Source organism: Triturus cristatus, chromosome 6 (genome assembly GCF_964204655.1).
Source record: "Triturus cristatus chromosome 6, aTriCri1.1, whole genome shotgun sequence".
NCBI classification, from domain to species: domain Eukaryota; kingdom Metazoa; phylum Chordata; class Amphibia; order Caudata; family Salamandridae; genus Triturus; species Triturus cristatus.
Window position 1 is genome coordinate 176,923,443 of NC_140589.1, and position 22,936 is coordinate 176,946,378.

General features: G+C 42.3%; 1 protein-coding gene across 1 annotated transcript in view; it reads left to right on the plus strand.

Moving 5' to 3' along the window:
• PKHD1 (PKHD1 ciliary IPT domain containing fibrocystin/polyductin) overlaps window positions 1–18,697 on the plus strand; it is a 1,788,124-nt gene extending 1,769,427 nt beyond the window's left edge. The window contains exon 58 of the mRNA XM_085609531.1: window positions 15,133–18,697. Coding sequence (XP_085465657.1) covers window positions 15,133–15,322 — 190 coding nt within the window. The 3' untranslated portion in view covers window positions 15,323–18,697. The remainder of the gene's footprint in view (window positions 1–15,132) is intronic.
• The last annotated feature ends 4,239 nt before the right edge of the window (window positions 18,698–22,936 follow it).

A 22,936-nucleotide genomic window follows, 5' to 3' on the forward strand; every position in this document is an offset into this window, starting at 1 on the left:
CCTATTCAATCTTTATTTTTCCCCCTTTGTACGTGATATACAAAAAAGGAGAGTGGAAATCTACAATTAAGCTGACAACATGCAGCTGCTCTTCAAAATTGATAATACCCCAGAATCTATAGAGCTTTTTCAGAAGACCATGGTTTATATTATGGATTGGATGAATAGCCATCAACTGAAATTTCATTTGGGGAACAATGAAATTGTGATCACTAACAACTAAATTCATAATTAGAATCCTCGCTTCTGGCCTCTAGAGATGGGCTCACCTCCCACTCCTGAAAAAGCATTAAAAAGCCTTGGAATCCAGATTGACGAGGACCTCTCTATGAGCCCACAGATAGAAGCAGTGATTTCCTCTTGCACTTTTCAACTTCGTAAGATCAAGAAAATCAGGAAATATATTACCCCAAAGCCATTCTTCAGATAACAATGGCATTAGTGATGTTACTTAGGACTGCAAAAAACTGAATAAGAGACTGCAGACAGTACAAAACCAGGCAGGCTTGGCGTCCACCTAGACATTGCCTTACAAAGCTCCTGATGAGAAAGATGCACTGCCTCTCAGATGCCTAGCGGACCATTTGTAAAACTGGCTGTATTATTTTTAAATCACTCTATTGGAAAAGCTCAAGTTTTGTGTCCTCCAGAGTCACTTCTAAAAAACCTGGCTTTTTAAACAAGCTTATAGCTAGACGCACAACTCTGATGTTCCCCCCTTTACTCAGTGCTATGAAACCTTTTTGGTGTACGTGTGCTATACAAATGCTGTGTAACATAAGATAACATATTATTTAATGATTTTCTTTGTTACAAGACCCTGACAGCCAGTTAAGAAGAGTTCCTAGCAAGAAAGATAATAGTGCAAATCTTCTTTCTTCAGGCTTTGTCTGAGGTGGTAACCAACACCAAAATCCTTCTCTACAAAGGTAATCTGTGACAATTTGTTTAACAATGTAGGGTTTTATTCAGAGAAATAACAATTCACCCCTAAATGCCTAGTGACTTTAACGCATGTTTTTTACAAGCAATATGTCAGGCCTGCTGTGTTTGTCATAATGTGTTTGTCAAAATGTTTCATAAAAAACTGATCAGGCCTATGGCATCGAAAATATTTTTTCCTAGTGAACCAATCAGGCCTCCAGCTGTTATAATTGGCTTGTGAGCATAACGAACTCAGACCTATGGTGTTGGTTTTAAACCCTCCCACAAGGGAGCCATCAGGTATACCATAATACAATTACAAATATGTACACAATGCAGTTGTTAAAATAATATAAAATCCCACTAATAGAGCCTAATAAGGATTACTATGATGCAAATCACCAACATCAAACCCTTGCCTCTTAAAGTCGTCTGCAAGATTCCATGTAACAAAATACCTGCTTACAGGGTTCAGCACAGTGTAATAACAAGTCACCCGTAAAAGCATATAGGGCCTCCTGTAGGTAGCTAAATACCGGTCGGTAACGGCCGAAATTCAGTAAGTATCCCGTTACCGACCGGTATTTAGGCATTTGAGATGTAGGAGGCATGATTTAAGGATTCGGTAATTTACCGAATCGGTAAGGGATCGGTAAAATACCGAATCGGTAAAATACAGATTCGGTAAATTACCGAATCCTTAAATCATATGTAGGGAGCACTCAAGTGAGTGAAATTCAATAGTAAGGATTCGGCATTTAACACCAACTACAGGTTGATGTTAAATAACGAATACCTTTCAAAAAGCTAAATTTGGCTGCTTTGAAAGTGCCATGTGGCAGACTGTATGTGCGCCACATGTGCACACATGCACGAATCAGGGGTGCAACAGGGTGTCAACGTGACACCCTGCCACCCATGATTATGCTTCCCCTATTACCAATTCGGTATTTACCGAATCGGTAATAGTAAATGGCTTCCCATTCATTCCTATGGGCCTCCAGGCCCATAGGAATGAATGGGAAGGGATGCATTATTACCGATTCGGTAAATACCTATTCATAAATACCGATATTTACCGAATCGGTAATAATTACCGATTGTTTACCTACATACTATATACCGATTCATAAATACCGAATCGGTAAAATTCGGTATTTATGAATCGGTAAATAGTATGTTTCCTACATATGGCCCGTTGTCTTTAAAACTTGATTTTCACAATAAGTTGTTCAGGCCTAGTGGCTTTGTTATAACATTTTATAATAAACAGATCAATTATCTGAAATGTGGCATGACTTTTTCCGATGAACCGATGAGCCCTTTACCAAATGCTTTACACTTTTCCACATGCTTTTCATAATAAGTAAGTAAGACCTACTTGGTTTTTCTTTTTTTCCTTACAAAATAATTGCACCTCATGAATCTGACATATGTTTTTCCAGTGTTCTGATAAGGCCTCTAGTCTTTACCAATAGCTTAACACTTTATACAACACAGTCTTACTGAACTACGCAAAACTGGCAGCCGTCATGCACATAGGTTAAACTTACAAATATGTACAAATACGGATGTATGACGTTACAACGCATACATTTACATCGCGGTACATTACATCGCGGTTTTTACAACGCAAGTCGTTACAACGACTTGCGTTGGAGGGCGCTGGACTTAGGAGTAGTATAATTTACTATTCCAACTCCAGTCTACGTACAGTAGGGAAGGTGTTGGATAGTAAATTATACTATTCCTTGTCCTAGAGGGCCATCTAGCGCAAGTCGTTGTAACGACTTGCGTTGTAAAAACCGCGATGTAATGGCATCGCGATGTAATCCCCGCGTTGTAAACGATGTTTCCCTACAAATACATAGTTGGCAAAAAATATACCCCCGAACTCAGTAGGTCTAACAAAATAGGCACAAGATAATTCTGCTCCCAGTGTTTGTTAGCATGGGTGACCAACACTAAACCCTTTTTCTACTATGGTAATCTCCGAGATTACATGTAACCATAAACCTTTCTACCACCTGTATCATGTGACAGCAACCCCCTTTTAGAAACCTACTGAATTCACAATGTGCATTTCACAATAAATAAACCAGGCCTTCTCCCTTCGTAATAACATTTCGTAACAAACAGGCCAGACATATGGCATATGGCCTAATATTTCCCTGCATGATAATCAAGCCTATAGCTTTTATCATTGGCATGTTTCCATAACCAGCTCAAGTACTGAATGTAAGCTTTACCTCCAGTCAAGCATTAGGCATAAAGTCATAAAATTGCAAGTTTGTACAAAATTACAGCTGGCAGCACAAAGAACTATCTCTTCTAACAGGGCTTAACAAGGATTCTCACAGTCTTATATACCCATGGTTTGTCAGAGGGGGTAACCAATGCCGAAAAAACCTGCCTACTAAAATAGTATGTGATATTCTATTTAATAAAAACGCTGTTTGTAGACTTTAATTCAGAGTAATAACAATGCACCCTTAAGTGCCTATTGACTTTAACATATGCTTTTCACAATCAATATGCCAGGCCGGCTGTCTTTATCATAACTTTTCATAATAAACAATCAAGCCTATATACTTTATCATTGCAATGTCAACAAAACCAGCTCAAGCCTAATGTACTGAGCATAAGCTTTCTACAAGGCAACGATCCGGCATACAGTCATAAAAGTACAAATGTATACAAAAGTACAGTTGACAACGCAAAATACTATGGGGCATATTATCAAGCACGGAGTTAAAACTATCGCCGTTTTAGCAGCAGAAAACTGCCGCTAAAGCGGCGATAATGGGCTTGATAATATGCATCAGAGAATTCCCCTAGAAGCCCATGTTGACACCAGAACATGGGCTTCTATGGGAATTCTCAAGAACATATTATCAAGCCCATTATCGTCGCTTTAGCTGCAGTTTTCTGCCGCTAAAGCGGCGATAATTTTAACGCCTTTTCTTGATAATATGCCCCTAAGTCTTCAAAGAGAGTCTAACAAAGATTATTATAGTGCATATCTTTGATCCGTGTGGTTTGTTCAGGTGAATCCCAAACATTAAACTCCTTGCCTAATATTGTAATCTGTGAAATTCCGTGTAACAAAATACCTGCCTACAGGGTTTAACACAGTGTAATAACAATCCATCCTTAAAAGCAGGTTGTCTTTAAAACTTGTTTTTCACAATAAGTAGATCAGGCCTAGTGGCTTTGTTATAAAATGTCATAATAAACATATCAACTATCTGAAATGTGGCATGACATTTCAAAAATGAACTGATGAGCCCCTTTCCCATTGGCTTTACACTATACCCAAGACTGAGCAATTCAAGTGCACATAAACTGGCAACCACCATGCAATCAATTATAAAATTACACATGTGTAAAAAATGACAGCTTGCAAAACAATATACAACCCACTCCACAGGGCCTAACAAGAACAATTTATAGTGAAAACCCTAACAGTTTGCGTAAGAGGGAGGCCAACGCCAAAACTTTGCAATCTAGGAGGCATGTAAGGCAACTTGTACATGTAGCAAAATACCAATCTTTATGCTTTAATATAGAACAATACCAATCCACATTTAAATGCCTTCTGACTTTAACAAATGATTTTCCACAATAAATCTGTCAGGCTTAGTGCGTTTGTGATAACATGTCATAATAAACAGATCAGGCCCGTAGCCATGGCCTTTGGCTTGCCACCATAACCGATTCAGTTCTGCTGGATTGAGAATAAGCTTTGCCTTAAACCAAAACATTCCATATAGGCAGTCTTTTTAGTGAAAGCACATAAATATGGCATATTAAAGACAGACCATATTGAAATAGTTGCTATAGAACACAACATTCAGATATTATGGCACCTGGAGAGCTTTCAGTCAGCATCAGAGGGTTACAGGAACATTGCAAATGCCAGGGTAGTTAAATGGTTACAAATAAGAGGACGGTGGACTCTATAAACCAGCAAAAACTATTTTCCCCTTGGTGATTGTACTGACTTGTTAATCAGTCGAACATACACACTTTTGAGGACAATATATTCTTTAAACACTGTCAAACCAATTCCTAAACTAATTAGAGTCTGTTAAAAAAAATATTTATTATAATTATTATAATTATATATCAATTCATCAATTTTTACAGAACAATCACAAATCTAAAAAACATTTTAAATCACTAAGAAATCATTCATCATCTAATAAATAGGAGGGAATATAAAAATCCAGCTGTAGTATTGGCTGGACTGTTCCCATGAGGAACAGGGTCAAGACTGAAAATCTTGCACTTTGAAGTATTCTGAGGGGACACTCACCTACACACTGGCTCAGGCACCCGGATACCCTCACGGGTGATTATTGTGCTCTACAAATAGACATAACACTACAGATGCTCCCCACCTACAGATTTCCACCTACCCTACCAGTGCTGGCTAAATAAAGACCTCCTTCACGGTACTCACCTACTTGCTGGGAGCCAAATGATACATAATGCCTGTTATTTTTCTGGTTAAAGAGTGAAAATGTAATATTTATGGCCCCAATTAAAATTATTTACTATAACTATATGGCTGCTATATGGACACAAAGACATTATAGAAATACATGAACCAGTTTTATGGGAAAGAATAAAAGCCAATTGCATTAGTAAACTGTGATGATGGCAATTCAGCTACATGCAATCCACTTTCCCTGTTGAATCTATAAAAATAATATAATCTAAAATTTGTATTTTAGTCAGGAAAATAGATTTGACAAGGTCTGTGGCAGTAGTCATGTTTTTACTAGAAAAATTGGCAAACATTATCACTTTATCCAACTTCCCTGTCACAATTCTATAGAAATTCCATGAGTCCATGGCCAGGAGACTAGAAACCATATTTGCTTTATTAAATTAACAAGCCCGTTTACACTTCACCACCTCTCAAACTTGTAAGTGGCTGTCCTTCCCAATGCATTTCTGTTTGAGAATGTCCAATCTGTACTAATGCATTGTTCTGATTTCTTTATGTTTTTTTAATGTGCTTAATTTTTCCGAAGGAGGCACAGACAAGCACACTCAAAGGTCTGGGTTATGGAGGGATTCTTTCGAGGCAAACACAGTGAGATGATGAACGAAGCACTAAAACATTTTAGACACTCACCCCTAATCACAGATCTGGGTTGAATCCATCATCGTTCTTCAGCTCACTTTGCCACCCCAGTTCAGACCCAGCCATATGCAAATCATTCTTGACCCTAATGGGAGCAGACCAGCCTGATCTACAAAGTAGGTCCTCCTGAACTGGACACAAGCAACCCATGACCGATTTCACCCATATTATGGGCTCATCAGCCAGATATAACTAGGTTCCAGTGACACAGTATGCACAGGACCCACATCTGGGCATACCCGTCCCACTTAGGGAACATACTAAAAAGCGATGAATGGAATGCTTGAATTAATCTCAGCCACTTGTAATTACTCAGGGCCGCATCCCAGTCCATCGTTATTTTGCACACCATGCCACTCCAGTTTGAACCCAGCTATTGGCAAATCAGTATCGACCCTTCTTCAGTGAGAACAGTCCAGCCTAAACTGCCAAACAAGATCCTCCCTGAACTAGAACACATGCAACCAAAGACCGATTTTGCCTTTGTAATGGGCTCATCAGCCATGTATAGCCTGGTTCCAGTGATACAGTGTGCACGGGACCCATGTCTGGGCATACCCATACCACTTACGGTTCAGGGAGCACCTAAAAACCAACAAAAGGATTGCAAAAATAAAGGTAAACTCTATTCAGGCTACATGCTGAATGTCAGTCCTAAAATTGACACATTCAAGAATATGATTCACCAATATTTTGAAAAATTTACTATAAATCTCTGCACAGAGCAACTTTAGTATGAAGGAGTAAGTTATACTCGAAACCCCCCAAATGGCAATGAAAATATTTGTAAGGATGCAGATAAGGCAGGAGCAATAGCAGCAATTGATAGAAAAGTGTATTATCCGAAACCTTTGACACATGTCAATGATCACAGCTCTTATATTATCCTCAATTAAACTTCTACTCTGGTGTTCTGTGAAATTCATAAAAAAATGCTCGTGAGATGGATTAAATCAATCAAGACATGCAGAATTACAAGCAGACCACATTTCCTAGGAGCCCACAGACTATTTTTTTTTTTTTTTACTAAGGATCCAGTGGGTTCACCACTTAGACCTGTTGTTACAATTTTTGGATCTATTCTCATGAACACAGGCAAATGCCTTGACTTTCATCTTCAAAGTATTGTTCAAAAGACAGACCATCATATGTGAGACCCCCATCCATTTTCTTAATTCATTGAGGACTATTACTCTTCCTGAAGTTGGAACCATCTTTTTCGTTCTCTAGACATCAAGTTATTGTATAAGTCAATCCCTCACAATTAAGGTTTGGAGGCAGCTGAATGTTTTCTCACACAAGAAGAGTATTTATAAGTTAACTCAGTGTTTCCCATCTATTACTTACAGCTCAAGGAAACATCAATGAGGTCACAGGGAGCTCCATGTTATGCTAACACTTTCATGACTAAATTAGAATCTGACTACATCCTGTGGAATTCATCACTGAAAGAAAATGGACTATTGAACAAGAAGTTCATTGATTACATCTTTATCATTTGGACGGGTGACCGCACCCAATGTGAGGGTTTCATACATAAATTACAATAAACAAATTCTAGAACACAGTTTTTTTAGCACAAACTTTATTGCATTTTTGTTAGGACAAACAGTCCACAATACAAGATATTGGTGTCCATCTTGTGAGCAAGAGTAACATACTGGGCTCTATAACGGAGCATCATATTGTAGTCATCAGTTTCCAGTTGACTCAGTTTTACAGATTATGCAGCCAAAAAAAACATGGACTGTAATCAAGTACTCAAAAAAATGAATACCACCACCCGGATCCCCAAACCAAACCAGAACTCCTATGTGTCACCAGAGAACCTTCGCAATGGAAATAAACCGAAGTAGAGGGGGGGGAATAGAGAGAGGGGGGAATATCTGCTCGGGCAGAGTGCAACTTATTTATGAACCCAGCAAACAGTGGTAACAACAGACCTTGTGCACCTGTGATCGCCAGGGCAGTACCCCATCTGGAACCAAATGATCACTGATTCACTGGGACCCTGCAACCACCCCGGGATCCGGATCATGTACCTTAAAGCTCTCCAATAGCATGGCCCACTCCATTGAGACTGGTGATTTGCAGAGTCACTTATATTCCTCCTGCCTAAGGGCTATGCTTTCAGCAAGGCCCCATTGCTTTAGTTCTTCTTGCCAGTCTGTTAGGCGTGGTAAACAATACTCTGTTATCCCACTTGACCTGGCCAGTGACTTCACCCAGCGTTTTGGTCACCCCTGCCCAGTATTCTGACAATTGTGGACAGGCCCACAACATATGGAGCAAGTCTGCCCCCTCCAGACGGCACCGGTAGCAATTAAAGGACGCTGCAGGGTATATCATGTTGATTTTATGTGGTGTTAAGTACGCTCGATGTAGAATGGATATGGAATAGATTTTAATCTTGAATTATGAGACACTTTCTTAGGGTAGTCCAGCAATCGTGCCCATTCCTTGTCAGAGAGTGCCCTACCTAAGTCTGTTTCCCACTTCTCCCTTAGTGTAGTAAGTGGTATCGTCAGATGGTCTTGGAGGCCTTTATATAGTGATCCTACCAAGTGCCGGCCATTTCCCATTGTGTGCAATGCCCTCAATAACTCATGAGTCGGTGGTTCATGATCATCAGCCACCCAGTGTTGACGCACATACTAGAGGAGACTGACATGCATCAGGAATAGGGTGTCTGGGAGTGTGTGGGTATGAATGAAGTCGTTGTGTGTCATGAGGGTGCCTTCCGCAGACAGGTCACCAACTTCATGTTCACAAGGTATAAGCCTCCTACTCATTAGGGTGCCAAAGGAACTTTGGAGGCTTCGCAAGGGTATGTTGGGTGCATAAGGAACCTGCACCGAGAAATACTTCATTGCCATTTTCCAGCGCGACAATGTGATGCATAACAGTAACATCTGTGTGGGCAGTCACAGTGTCCCAGGGCAGAGCAGATGGTGCAGTTGGCCATGTGCCAATTGTGCCTCAGTAAAGTCTATTTCCAGCAGATTATGGCCAGTTAGCCAGTAGTACGACCACGGCAGTGATACAGAATGCCTTAAAGTCGGGAGTCCTCAGTCCTCCTCTATCCGTCGGAAGTTGTAGTTTAGCTAAGCTGACTCTACAACATCCTTCCCATATCAAATCAGTTAGTAGAGCGTTGAGTTGTCAGAAAGCCCACTAGGGATTATGATTGTTAGGTTCACAAAATGGTATAAAAGGTGCAACAGCATCACCAGTTTGGACAGCACCGACCGTCCTGCCACTGAATGGGCAAAGTCATCCAAAAGGACACCTGTGATTTGAACGCTGCAATTGTGTGTGAGTGATTGCCTGCTAAGATAGATATCAGGGCCCTCTCTATATATTTGTATCCTGAGGGCCTGAAAGGTAGTAGGGGCCACCAAGATTACATATTCTCCAAAGTGTACGGCAGGTTCCGCATACGTGCCACAGAAGGAGAACACACATGATTTGTCTGCATTAATGTGGAGGCCAGAAAGAGTCCCAAATGTGGACAGCAATTGGGCCATTTCTGTCTGCACTTCTCGTATATCATTGAAATACAGGATCATGTCATCGGCATACAACAAAATGGTGTGGACTATGTTTGCAATTGGAATACCCTGATGTCCTGCTTCCTGTCTCATTGTTTGTGCTATGTGTTCAACTGTGAGGATAACGAGGAGCGGGAAAAGGGGGCAACCCTGTCTGGTGCCTTGCAACACTGGATAAGATTGGAAAATGTTAGGCCCTGTCCTAGCTCTAGTGGTAGGCGCCGAATTGAGTAGCTAGACCTGCCTGATGTAGGCCTCAGGTATCTCTAATCGAGTGTGGCAAGCATATAATCCCCATTTAAGGAGTCGAACACCTGGCGGATGTCTAATGAAAGACAATTGGCATGGGGATAGAGATCACGGCTGGCATCCATGATCTGGCACAATCGCCATATATTTAACAAAGTGTTTCGGCGAGGTACAAATCCACACTAATTAATGATTAGCAATCGAGGAAGCATCGGAAGCAGTCTGCGGGTGCGGATCTTACCAAGTTTCTTATACTCAGTATTTAATATCAAAAGTGGGTGATAGGAATTCAACTCTCGTGGAGGCTTCTCAGGTTTCAGTAAGGATGTGACTAGTGCTTCTCTAGTGGAGGAGGGAAGTAGTCCTGCTTCTAAGGATGTGTTGTACAATTTTACTAATTCTGGGATCAGCTGAATGGAGCAGGTATAGTAGAATTCTACTGGGAGTCTGTTGGATCCTGGCATTTTATTACGTGCCAGTTCCTTCAGGACCCTTCTGATTTTGTTCCCATGACTGGAGTAGAAAGGTCCTCCCTATCCACTGCCTGCACTCTGTGGAGGTGCACCTTCTGTAGGAACTCCAGTAACTCTGTGGGGTCAGGAGTGGGGAGTGCAGAGTACAATTCTGGCTAATAGTTCCAAAAGGCTGAGTTAATCTAGAGTTGTATGTCCACTGTTCCCCGATTCGGGACATCCATTGTTAAAATCGGTGTGGTGGAGAGGTCTGGATGTATCGTACACGCTAAAGAGTGTCAGACCTATCTGCATCTGCGTGTACTCTGTGTGTATTGGCAATAGTCCACCACCCTGAGATGTTCCCAGTAGCTCGGTCTTGTAGTAAATCTATACGACGCAGCAACTGCGCAACTAGCGTAGTGAGTTCTTCATGGTCTGGGGTCAATGTTGAGAGTGACAGTTCATTGGCTTTGCCAATGTCTGATAATTTACTATGGTTATCTTTTAACAGGCTCAAATCCGTGGTGATGGCCCCTAGTCGTTGCTCCATCACCGGACATGATTCTCTGATTTCCTGGAGGATTATGTTCAGTTTATCCAGTGAAGCATCGCTCCTTGAGAGGCCATGTCAGTGTCCACGGTCTTAGCTTGGGGGCTGTCCAATGGAGGTGACCAAGAGCGAGCCCACAGCACTGACCTGTCTGCTTTGGTCCTAGTGCACCCCATATTTGTCTTTATCAAGCGCCAGTAAGTGATTGCAGTCTCTTGGATCTGTGCTCCCACTGTAGCACTCTGGGCCTTCCCCAATTAAACCCCATCCACTGAAACAGTGTCTTAATCAGAGGGCCCCTCGGGGTTTCCCCCCAGACGTTACTTGAACAGTTCCACTGGTAGTCTTAATTAGAGGGTCGCGGCCCAATCTATTCAGGGTTCCACCATAGGGGTGCTAGGGCTTCTGTGCCAGGTCAGAACCCTCCGGTAGTTTCACGTGGCTCGTTTGTTCCTAAGCGGGCCCAGGCCCCATTGCGGCAATGTTGTCTGCAAAGTGAGAAGGCAGGGAGGTGTGGGCATGGAGTGACAAAAGGGACCCCAGGGAGCCGCAAAAGATGCTCTAACTACACTGCGCATCACACAGAAGCCAGGGACAATGTCTCCCAGGGGGGGAGGGCACCAACGATGCTGACGCGGGCTAGTTGTGGGAGTGCACGAACCCTATTCTCCAGGCGTTATACCCTACCCGCTCGGGCCAATGCAGTGCCGGTGCGTACCACCAGCTGGGAGGACACACCCCCAGTGTGAGTGTGGCAAAGGGGTGTCCCCTAGCCACAGCAAGGCACACGTCAGCCTCGCCCACCAGTGCGCGCCTCTGGATGTCTTGTGGACCGGGAGCCTCAGGGCACTTCCCTCGGCATTTCATCAATCCCAGGCACACCAAATATGCCATCTGTGCTCCTCCTACTCCAGGAAGTGCCGAAATTCTGCAATAAAAGATGTCTCGATAAATATTACAGAGAGCCAAAATAAGTGTGGATGGAATGAAAAGAGAAAAACTATTACAACCTGCTATTAAAAATGAATATTAGGAAAGGCTTTTGTTTCCAAATTCACCACATCAATCTACACAATCCAGAACATCATTATGAAGTATTAACTCCCTCTCAGCAGTGAAATAGATTTCAATGATTTGTTTTAAAGATCCACCACTGTTTGCTTATCACAGACATGCCAACATCAAAGAGATGATTTGTAAGAACAAAACTGATAACACGACAAAATATAGATGTAAGGCTTAGTCCAGAGGTACCTTACAATCTTAGAATTGTTTGAATTGCAATGTAGTATAGAGGGGAATAACATCACACATCTAACTGCTGGTCAGAAATTTAAAGTAAGGGGTCTTTACTTATTGAAATGGTCATGTGGTAAACGTTCTGTGGGTAAAACTGAAGAAAACGAAAAAGTTTAGAACACAAGGGTAATATGCAGTGTCGCAACATAAAATCATCGGTGGCCTGGTATTTCATGGAACATAAACACAATATGAGTCCGTTGAAATTTCAGGTGATTGGAAACATTTACAAAAGAGGTGTTCTGGACAACAGCTGGGCACTACTTTAGGTGTAATGTTTTATCACCAAACTGATCTGTCTGTTGCAAAAGGCAAGCAATGACAGGCTGGTGACGACATTATTGTTGTTACCAGTGTTCATTTACCTTTTCAATAACTTCTGCATTTAGTTCTCTTTTTCATTCTGTATTATTTGTGATTAAGAAATATAGTTGTATTCTTTGTCCTGATGTGTTAAAAGAGTGGGTCATTTATTTTTATCAATTTTATACAACATTTTCATTGTTACTTCAGTTTTCGTTTTTGGGTTAAGTTTGGAATGAGTGATCACACCATTTAGAGAACTTTACTCACTATCCACTCTATAACCACCAGTCAAGTAGCACAGATCCCACTTTCGTAAAATTGCTTGTTAGTTCGAGAGTGTTTTCCAACATAGTGACCATTGCATGTTGTTTTGGAGTCTGTTAAAATTTACCAACATCTCTGTTGATGTGTTGTAGAGTCTGCTTGTTGGCATTCTAATAGGAAATCATTTGAGATGGACTTTCTGCTTCTCTTTGTATTAACCCGGGGTTTATGTGAAATAGGTGCTTTTGTTGTCATCATTTGTTAGGTTCTCTCCCCCCAACTAATATGGCAGGCACTATAGGACATTGATGAATACAAAGCTCATGGATCACAGTCAGTGAAACTATTCATGCATCCTTTCATTGTGTTCAGGCAAATGCATGCGGCAGGTTTACCTTCTGTATTCAGATGTCCTGAGTTCCAGTTGTGGGGTGTCCGGATAAGTGAATGTTTGCCTCATCACTAGGCACCCAGCTCTTATGCATTTTGAGGACCATATTCAAGATGTAAATTTTACACATCCCTGTGACTCTTAGTTTGGAGCTGATCCTGGGGGCACGTTACATGACATAGTGTTGATGGCAGTTTCAGCTTGTTGGCAATAAGAACGTCACCTGGGGTTGCATAATTGGGAAAGAGCTGGAGCAACAACATACAGCCTCACTCGACTTAACCAGTCCCCCAGTAGCCCTTCTGCCGAACCCATTCTGAAAGGGATTAAAGCCTCTCTCCTCCCTGCCCTAAGTTATGGGCACCAGGCCTTTCCTGGCGCATGCTCGGCTAGTCTCGACTACGCCCAGGTTACCATTTATAAAATAGATTTTCTGTCTCCCGAATTACATCCACAGGGCAAGACTACGACTGGAGCTGGGCCTTCAAAGACAATCGATTTTCTGTGAGGCTGACACTCTAAAAAACTATATAAGGACTAGATAACAAGCTTAAAGCCCGGTTAAAATAAACTCTTGCCAGCTCTGGGAACTCATGGAACTGTCAAATTGTAAAAGCCATAAGAACGCTACAGATTGACGTATCATTATTAACTGCAGACTCTATTCCATACACAGTCTGGAAAAGGGTTATCAACAAGCGGGTCAGACAAATCTCGTACCAGATGCACATTCAGGTCCTAAAAACAATTATCCTGCTTCCCTTGAACAACTCATACCTCCCTGGGGTACCTCAACCTTACCTTCTGGATAGTCTGAACGCAGTGGCCCGCAAAAATATAATGTTCATGCGTCTCCTAGGTTTGCGCTCCACTGCCTTCAACCGATGGGCTCCAACAAGTGAGGAAGGGGCTTGCCGACTGTGCAATTACAGGTCTGAATCCTGGTTGCATCTTCTGTGCTGTTGTCCCGCCCTTGACGCTCCCAGAAGAATTCTTTTAAAACCCTTATATTTAAAAAGGGGTATGAGCACATGTTGGGAGGCATCTGCCCTCTGCTTTACTTCCCTAGACTTTCAAGTGCTTGCAATGTCTGGAAAATATGTGAGACTCTTGGACAATCTGCTTTCACCCTCTCCGTCCCCCACCCTACCAGTTCCTCCCCGCCCTACCAGTTCCCCCCACCAACAAAACTTATCACAGACTTTTTTTGCACTTTCCCTAGCGTTACTGCACCAAATTATTTTATCCTTGGTTTTCGAAACCTGCCACATGATTACAATAGTAACTACACGACTGCCTCGTCAGTAATATGTGTATGAATTTAAATTTGATGGTTTGCTTCGTGTTTGCTTTTAACGTGGTAACAGCGCTATGACGACATTTTATTGTAATGGTTTTAATTAACTGTGCTAATTTAATAAACTAAACTAAACAATTGGAAAAGTCACATCACTGCGCCTTTGTAAAAATGCATTTTTTGAACTGTATTTGAGTCACCAGGATGCATGCGGTTGCTCTGTCCCATCTTTTCATACATGTTATTCACCGTGAAGCTACTGCTGCTTAACAAAACTGGACCCCAGCACTGCTGCTTTTGTTACTGGGGGCAGATAGTGAAGCATCGCTGCAAAACGGGGCTACAGTAACAAAACATGCCCCCAACCTCTCCAAAACCAGCCCCTAACGATCCAAAACTGCCCCCACCTTCCAGCCTCCCGGGCAAACGCACGATGCCCGCTCCTGCAGTGCGACCCTGCCACCATAAGAACATACCACAGGACAAATATGCACAAACATTCTTGTCACACCTTTCCTCCTCCAGAATCCTGTTTTCATAACGGCGACAAAAGATGTTTGGGGCAAGCGGTGTCTCAACCTACGACCAAGGACGCAAATAGCGCCAGTCAAAATGTTTTGTGATAGGGTTCTTGATGCTCAAACCTAAACTGCCTTATGATGGCCAACCATTTTCTTTTTTGCTCCCGCAGGTCGGGTGATGTGTGTGTGGACGCCTGTGACAGGCGAAGAGCTCTCTTCAAAGACGTGGATGGGAGCGCCCTGCCACTGACTGCTGCTGGGACGGCTTCCTCGATCTGGGAGCGCGCGTGGCCGCCCTCTTGCTTCTACACCAGTAAACTGACTCCAGTCCCAGCCACTGACGAGTTAGACTCCCCTTGAGCACCTTTGGTCATTCACCTCTTGCATGAAAACCCTGCAAAGCTATGTTTTTTTCCTTTTCATCAAGCATGGAAATCAGCAATGCCAATTCTAGGTTCGCGAACATTGACTAGCGAGAACAACCTTCTGAAGACAAAGAAAAAGTTTCCAGATATGCCTTTTGTTATTTTATGCCTTGCCCTGCTCAATCTATTCTTGCCATACAATCGCTATACTATGGTCTCGTCCGTCCACTGAAATGGCTCAGGGATTTAACGCTCACTGCTAGCCTCTGCAAGCTTCAGCTCCAAAGTCAGTAAGGCCTACTCTGCCTAGCATCTTTCCAGGGGTGATAATATGAGTGCCATTACATTGGAAACACCTGATTTTTATAGCGTTTAGAAATGGCAGAAGTGTGGTGTAATGAAATCAATTAATGACATTATGTGGTCCTTTGGCAACATGTTTGTTTTTCGTTTTTTAAGTACCTCTTCAATGGCAGCTGATGAACTTTGAAAGTGGCGGAGTGTAAATAGTTTCACTGATTTTGAGAGAACGAAGCAAGGATGCCTGACCTACTTTCTTTCGCTGGCTGCGAAGGGGTGGGGGCTCTCACCCAATGTGATTTAAAAAAGAAAATGGCCAAATGGTACAATTTATAGCATCTTTTCTAAATTTTTCTGAAATGTACGAGAGGCTCACAGGAGATACCCAAAGTGAAAGAAGACGCCCTGGATGATGGGCAGGGTAGGAAAGGGGCCTGAGGAGATAATCTCTGGAAACAAGAGAGAGGTACATCATTAAATGATTGAAGAGACAGGAACAAGAGACGGGTGTTTAGTGGGGGTAGAGATGGGAACAAGAGAGGGGCATATCCTTAAGTGGGGGTAGGAATGGTAACAAGAGAGGGGCATATCCTTAAGTGGGGGTAGGAATGGTAACAAGAGATGGGAATATCATTACGTGGAGGTAGGGATGGGAACAAGAGATGGGAATATCATTACGTGGAGGTAGGGATGGGAACAAGAGATGGGTGTTAAGTGGAGGTAGGGAAGGGAACCAGAGATTGTCATATCATTTAGTAGATGTAGGTCTGGAAACAAGCGATAGGCATGTCATTAAGTGGGGGTAGGGATGGGAACAAGAGGTCATTGTACCGTCCTTGAAGCTGACTCACGCAGCTTGGGAATACAGATGCTGTGATTCTTCGCGCACAGAATATCATCCAGACCTACACAGTGCATTGTCACTGTTTCCAGAATTTACCAGGGATTAGCCATACCGCTATGGCTATAGCGAGTGGATGTAAAGAGCCGGTTGGCCAAACCGTACCCCTGACTGCCAGCCTTTCCTCACACTGAGTACCCGGACGGGTCCTCTTGTGAGTAATACCCTTTCACTTCTCACTTGTGGCACATCACTAGTTCACAAGGCTGCGCATTAAGCAATCCAGATGTCCCTGCATCACTAGTCCTGAGGGGACCCCGTACTGATAGACGGCCGAAACGCCGTCGACAAGCTGAAAGAGCGAACCATTGCCCAGCGCGTATTATTATATACAGTTGCTGTTTACAAAGAAATTATACAAGAATGGTCGCCGTTTAAGATTTATGGAATCCTTGTATATAAATATACACCCTGTCACTTACGATTAGGTTACATTTTTCACTTAGGGACACAGTGCACAAATATCTGTTCTACTGTAAATTTAAACAATGTATATAATAAGTCTGTTGTGTTTATAAAACAAGTCATAATTGTACAAATGTTTTGGTGGTTCCTTGCCCTGTGACATTATTTTTCCCCTCTTTTTATTGCGATTTTGCAAATTATATTGCTTGAATTATTTTTTATGAGTCCACAGGAACCGTTGTTTCCCCTTATGTAAGGGAACAAGAGGTGAGCATTTCTTTAAGTGAGAGTAGGGTTGAAACGAGATGGGTATATCATTAAGTGGGGGTAGAGTTGGAACCAAAACCTTGGTTTATTCTTAAGTGGAGGTATCGCATTACGTAGGTGTAGGAATGGGAACAAGAGATAGGTATTAAGTGGGATAGGGATGGAATCAAGACATAGGTATAACATTACGCGGGGCAGAGATGGGAACAATTGATAGGTTTATCATTACGTGGGGTAAGGGTGTGAGAAAGTCAGAAAAGGGAACTGGAATTTCAGAAAAGTGCCATGAGGTGGAGTGGAAGGAGGATTAACAGAACACATACAAAGTTTTCTTTCACATGTTTTTGAGTAGTTAAAGTTTTTTGATGAAATTATGTGGACCAATTTCAACAACTTCACCACTGTGTGTGCGACATAACCATTTCAAATTCTATGTGGTGACAGGATTTGTAGCCCAATATGGATGTCTAGGCAGCCTGGGTAGAGAGAGAGGATGCGCTTTTTCTGGTCCTATCTTATTGACACACAATGGACACGACTACCTGACATAATATGAATATTGGTTGTAGGAAACACTTAAATTCTAATGGGGGCACTCCCAGGCACTCAGGTTAGTCTCTGAGCCTTGAGCAGCCGGGTTGCAAATCTTTGCAGTATACCACAGCAGAACAGAGCCACGAGACCAGATATAGCACAGCGTATTTCAGAGTAGGATCAAGGTAGAGAATGCCTAGCCCACGCCTAATTGTTGACTAAAATACTGTTGTTTAACCTGATAGAACATAAGATAACAAACTGGAGCATGACATGGCTAGACAACATAGCAGCACAGCAAAACATATCGCACTGAGGGGCCTGTTATCAAGCACGGCGTTAAAATTATTGCCGCTTTAGCGGCAGAAAACTGCTGCTAAAGCAGCGATAATGGGCTTGATAATATGCCACAGAGAATTCCAATTGAAGCCCATGTTGACACCAGAACAGGGGCTTCTCTGGGAATTCTCAAGGGCATATTATCAAGCCCATTATCGCCGCTTTAGCAGCAGTTTTCTGCCGCTAAAGCGGCAATAACTTTAATGCCGTTTCTTGATAATATGTCCCATATTTGGGTGCTACCCATTTATCTTCAGTATCATCCTGGATGAAACAAAACAACTTTTAATTTAACTCTTCCAAGACAAAAATTCGACCAATCTTTGGACCCACAAACCTTTAGGAGTCGTCACTTCGGCGTTTGCTTAGCAATTGTCCAGATAATGCTTCATCAGTCTGTGATGTTCAGATTATTATAGACTCCAAGTTAAACTGGGATAAACAAATCAAAATAGTATTAAGATCTCAGTCACTCTATATCCGCAATTGGCTTGCTTCACATAATGCCATTCCTTGGTTTTCTGCAAAAGATCTTTGTGGCCAATGCCTTTGTTCAAGCGTGCATGGATTATGGTGACTCAGCGTGCCTTGGTATTCCTCAATATTCATTAAAGAAACTCCAAAAGATCCAAAACTTGGTAGTCAGAGTCTTTTTTAATCTAAAGAAATTTGATTCAGTCACTGATTATCTGTAACAATTTTACTGGTTTCTGGTCGGTAAACTGATTTTAATCAGATCACCCTGTATCATGTTCTCAGATTTCCCTTGGCAATGGTCCCTCATTCTTAGCCGACAAATTCAAAAAGCATGATCCAACTAGCACTGTGTGCCCCACCCTGAAAAATAACTTTGAAACACCCTACCTAAAATATTTTAAGTGGGGGGAGGAGTGGTAAAGGGTTTAGGCAGCAGGGAGTCAAACTCTGGAATCAAATACCATTTGAAATTAGAGCTCAGCCCAATGTTCTGTTCTTCAAAGAAACCTTAAAAACATGTAAAGGCATTGTTGTAGCTGGTTAGTGCAGAGAGACTCCTTGAAGTGTGAGTGCCATACACCATACAAAACTTTAAAAAAACAAAAACACAATTATATAACAAATTAGAACATTGGAATGTTGGGGACTCCATTGTAGACAATGGAGTGCTCCCTGCTTCTACGTGCCGGTAAAGGCCCGCAGAGCAACACTCCAATGTCTTACAAAGGCCTCTCGGAGCTCGAGGGGATTTAAATCCCCTCAAACATCAAGATGCCTTTGTTTTATTTGTTAGAATATTCTGCCCTCTCGTGGCAGAATGTTCTTATAGCCCTTCATAGCAGAGCTATACCGGCTATTAAAGTCCCGCTACCTTGTTAAAGTCCCTCGCCTTCGGCTCGGGCCTTTAACTTTGTAGCGGGCCTTTAATAGCCGGTATAGCCCGCTACGGCGGGCTATAAGGCTATATTAAATGAGGAAAGGTTCAACGGCCTAACAAGTTAGTTGATGAATAGCTTCAAGCAGGCTTGGAGATCCACGAAAAAACTGGCCCACTGGTATAAGGCTAAATAAAGAGACCTGTACTCGAAGCAATTTTTTCTTGCTATGCCTCATGTTTTCTTCATGCCAGAGAGATTATCTACAATGGCAGGGAAGAATATATTTTTATGTCCTAGATGTAAGTTACAGAGAGCAAATCATTTTCATGTTTTGTAGAATGCCCCAACGTGATGCTGTTTTTGCGTGGTATGTCTGATTTCTTGAAGAGCAGATGTGATGAACCTACATGGATGGAAAATATGGCATGTATGTTTGTCCGCAATATGTAATTCTCGTCAGGAAACTAGGCAATGCTTATTACTTGGATTATGTGAAATTTGCTGGCCAGGCACTGGAAAGCCTTAAACCTCCTCCTATCCATGCTTTTTTGTGGGAGGTTATTGTTATGGGTAAGAATAGAAAGGTAATAGAGAAGGTATTTACCTGAATCAACTGTGAGCATTAAAAAAGTCCAGAAACAGAGTACAACATGTAAAGTCGGAAACAGAATACAGCATGCAGTATGAGCACTAGCTTGTATGGGTGGGATCATGGTACTGTTCTTTTTATGCACACCTGGATTACTATTCTCACATAAAAATGTCAGTGAAATTCAAAGTGACTAATTGAAGGTTTTTCTACTCCCTTTATGTTTCATATGTGGAAATCTGGGCAGATTAGTTGTTTCCACAATAAGATTACACAGGATTACAAAAGATAGGTTGGAGTGAGTCAAGGAATCTCCGAGATCTAACTTCCCTGACTGACTCCTTTTTAGGTCTCACCTACGCAGCGCGCATGCGCTGCTTAGGAGGGGACCTCTTGGAATCAATCATCTTTTTTGCCCAAAAACGTGCACGCTCTGCATTGCTTCCAATTGCAACACGTGCACGTTTGGTGTTTCCCTTGTGGGAGCGAGCTTTGGCGACATCTGTTTGTAATTATCGCGCTCACTCCCGCAAGGTAAACTCTGCGTGTCCCTGCTCTCGGCCGCACTCCCCCCACCCCTCCCACTTGTTTATTATTGTAGGCGGCCCCACTCCCCTTCCTGTTTGCGACGCTCGCCGGGGCCGCTGTCTTTAAGCACTTGTTACATTTAGATGGCGCAAGGAATCTTTGCCTGTTGCTTTCGCTCATTGCAGGGGTTCAAAGAGCTTCTTCTCTTAAAATCAGACTATCAGAGTCGGGATGAACAGGGAGGCTAGACCGATGTTTTTTTCAGCATCCCATGATTGTCTTGTTTTTTATGCAGATTTCTATAGCCCGAACTCTACCTGCCGGGCAGGCAGAACTGCTCGGGAGGAGCACTTGAGGCAGGCTGGCACGGTGCTTTTTTTAAATGCAGATTTCTAGAGCGCGAACTCTACCTGAAGGTATTGGAGCGCTTTACATGAGCTCCGGTTACATTACACAAGGGCACATTCAGGCACGGGGAGATTATGTGATCGGCAGGCAGGGCTACTTGGGAGGAGCGCTTGAGGCAGGCTGGCACGGTGTTTTTTTAATGTAGATTTTTATAGCGCGAACTCCATCTGAAGTTATTGGAGCGCTTTTCATGAGATCCGGTTACGTTACACAAGGGCACATTCAGGCACGGGGAGATTATGTGATCGTCAGGCAGGGCTGCTCGGGAGGAGCGCTTGAGGCAGGCTGGCACAGTGTTTTTTTTTATGTATGACGCTGCCCCTAACTCCTTTGGAGACCTCATCTCCAGACCTTCTTCCTGACAGTGGAATCCCCTCTAATTCTCAGACGTGAACAGCATGGGACTTGCCTCAATTTGGGACCTTCATGCCACTGCTTTAGATCATCAGCGCTCAACTTAGCCACCCCAAGTTGATGCGCTTACATTTTTTTTATTCATTGCTTCTCTTTTCGACCTCGTCGTTCACGTCTCACGTTCCAGGCTTATATTTGAAAACTAAGATGTGTGTCCCGTATATCATGTAGAATCTACGTTCAGGACCTGGACACTGTAACTGTGACCAATAGGAACAAGCATTAACAATGCAATAGGTCTCGCCTTTCATTAAGTTACAGCCATTTGCTTTGCTATACAATACTATTAGCAAAGTAAATGGCTTTAACTTAATCAAAGGCGAGACCTATTGCATTTTCAATGCTTGTTTCTGTATTTATGGATCTAGTATGAGGATTTCTTAACAAGAAGAAAAAAGTTTTTTTTATTAATTGACACAATTTCACCTACCTTTTCATTTCAGCCCCCCCAAATTGTTGCTGCCCAGCATCTGGATAAGGTGTTAGTTCAATAAATAAATAAATGTGGGCTATGTAGGAACTAAGCAGGTCTGGTTATAAAATTTTGGTTTAGTTCTATTTTTTTAATTTGTTTAGTAAATCCTAAAACAAATCTTCGAATTTGCACTATATAGATTAATAAATCTGGCCAAATCAATGAAAACAATGGCTTTTTAGATTATCTACAACCTAATTTGAGTTTATTAGATGCAATGTTGTTTGCTCAATAATTATCTAGAGTAGAAAAACAAGTTTATTTGGACAATTATTCATAAAACACTCTAAAACAATAAAAACACCTGTACAGTATAAAATTGACTCAAAACCCGCAATCACCCCCAAGAACATTGCACCCTACTGAAGTCTATCCTAGAAACTCTGTTTGACAGTATGTATAAAATGTGCAATTCCTACTGCCACATCAAGGTAGGCCTTTTCAGACAACAACTCTATCGCCTTAAACCTTCATAATATTCAGTAGTTTAAAAACAGGGGTGTTGAAAACTTAATACAAATGGGAATATAAAAAACACAGTCCATGGAGACATACGACAAGGAGCATATTACATTCAGGGGCTAGGGGCAGAGACCATTACCATCCTGGATCATATTACACCAGGTGTGGGATGAGTAGATTGGGTTACATCCCACTCTCATCTTTAAAATTTTGTTCCACAATCTAGGATGAGGCATCCCAGCCAGGTAGGGGAAAACTGTGCTGAGTCCAAGTGTGTTTAGTGCGGCTCAGCTAAGCCAAGACAAGAGACCCGCAACCTTTGTCATAGATTCTTTTAACGCTTATTTCCTAGGAAAAGAGGACCAAGCTACAATTTTACCCCACTCGGAATGCTTGTTTTTGAGATCCCTTCACCTTTTCCCTGCTTCCCTTGCCCACCTTCTTTCACTGCCTTGGATCGCATCCCAACACAGTTTAGACATCTTTGAGGCTTTACTATCCACGAAAGTCTGATATGAGTTTATTGGATGCAATGTTGTTTGCCTAAGGGAAACAGTCGGAACACCGTGGCCTTAGCCATGCGTGTTCCGACCACTCAAGCACTACCACGCTTGCCTTAACCACTCATATAC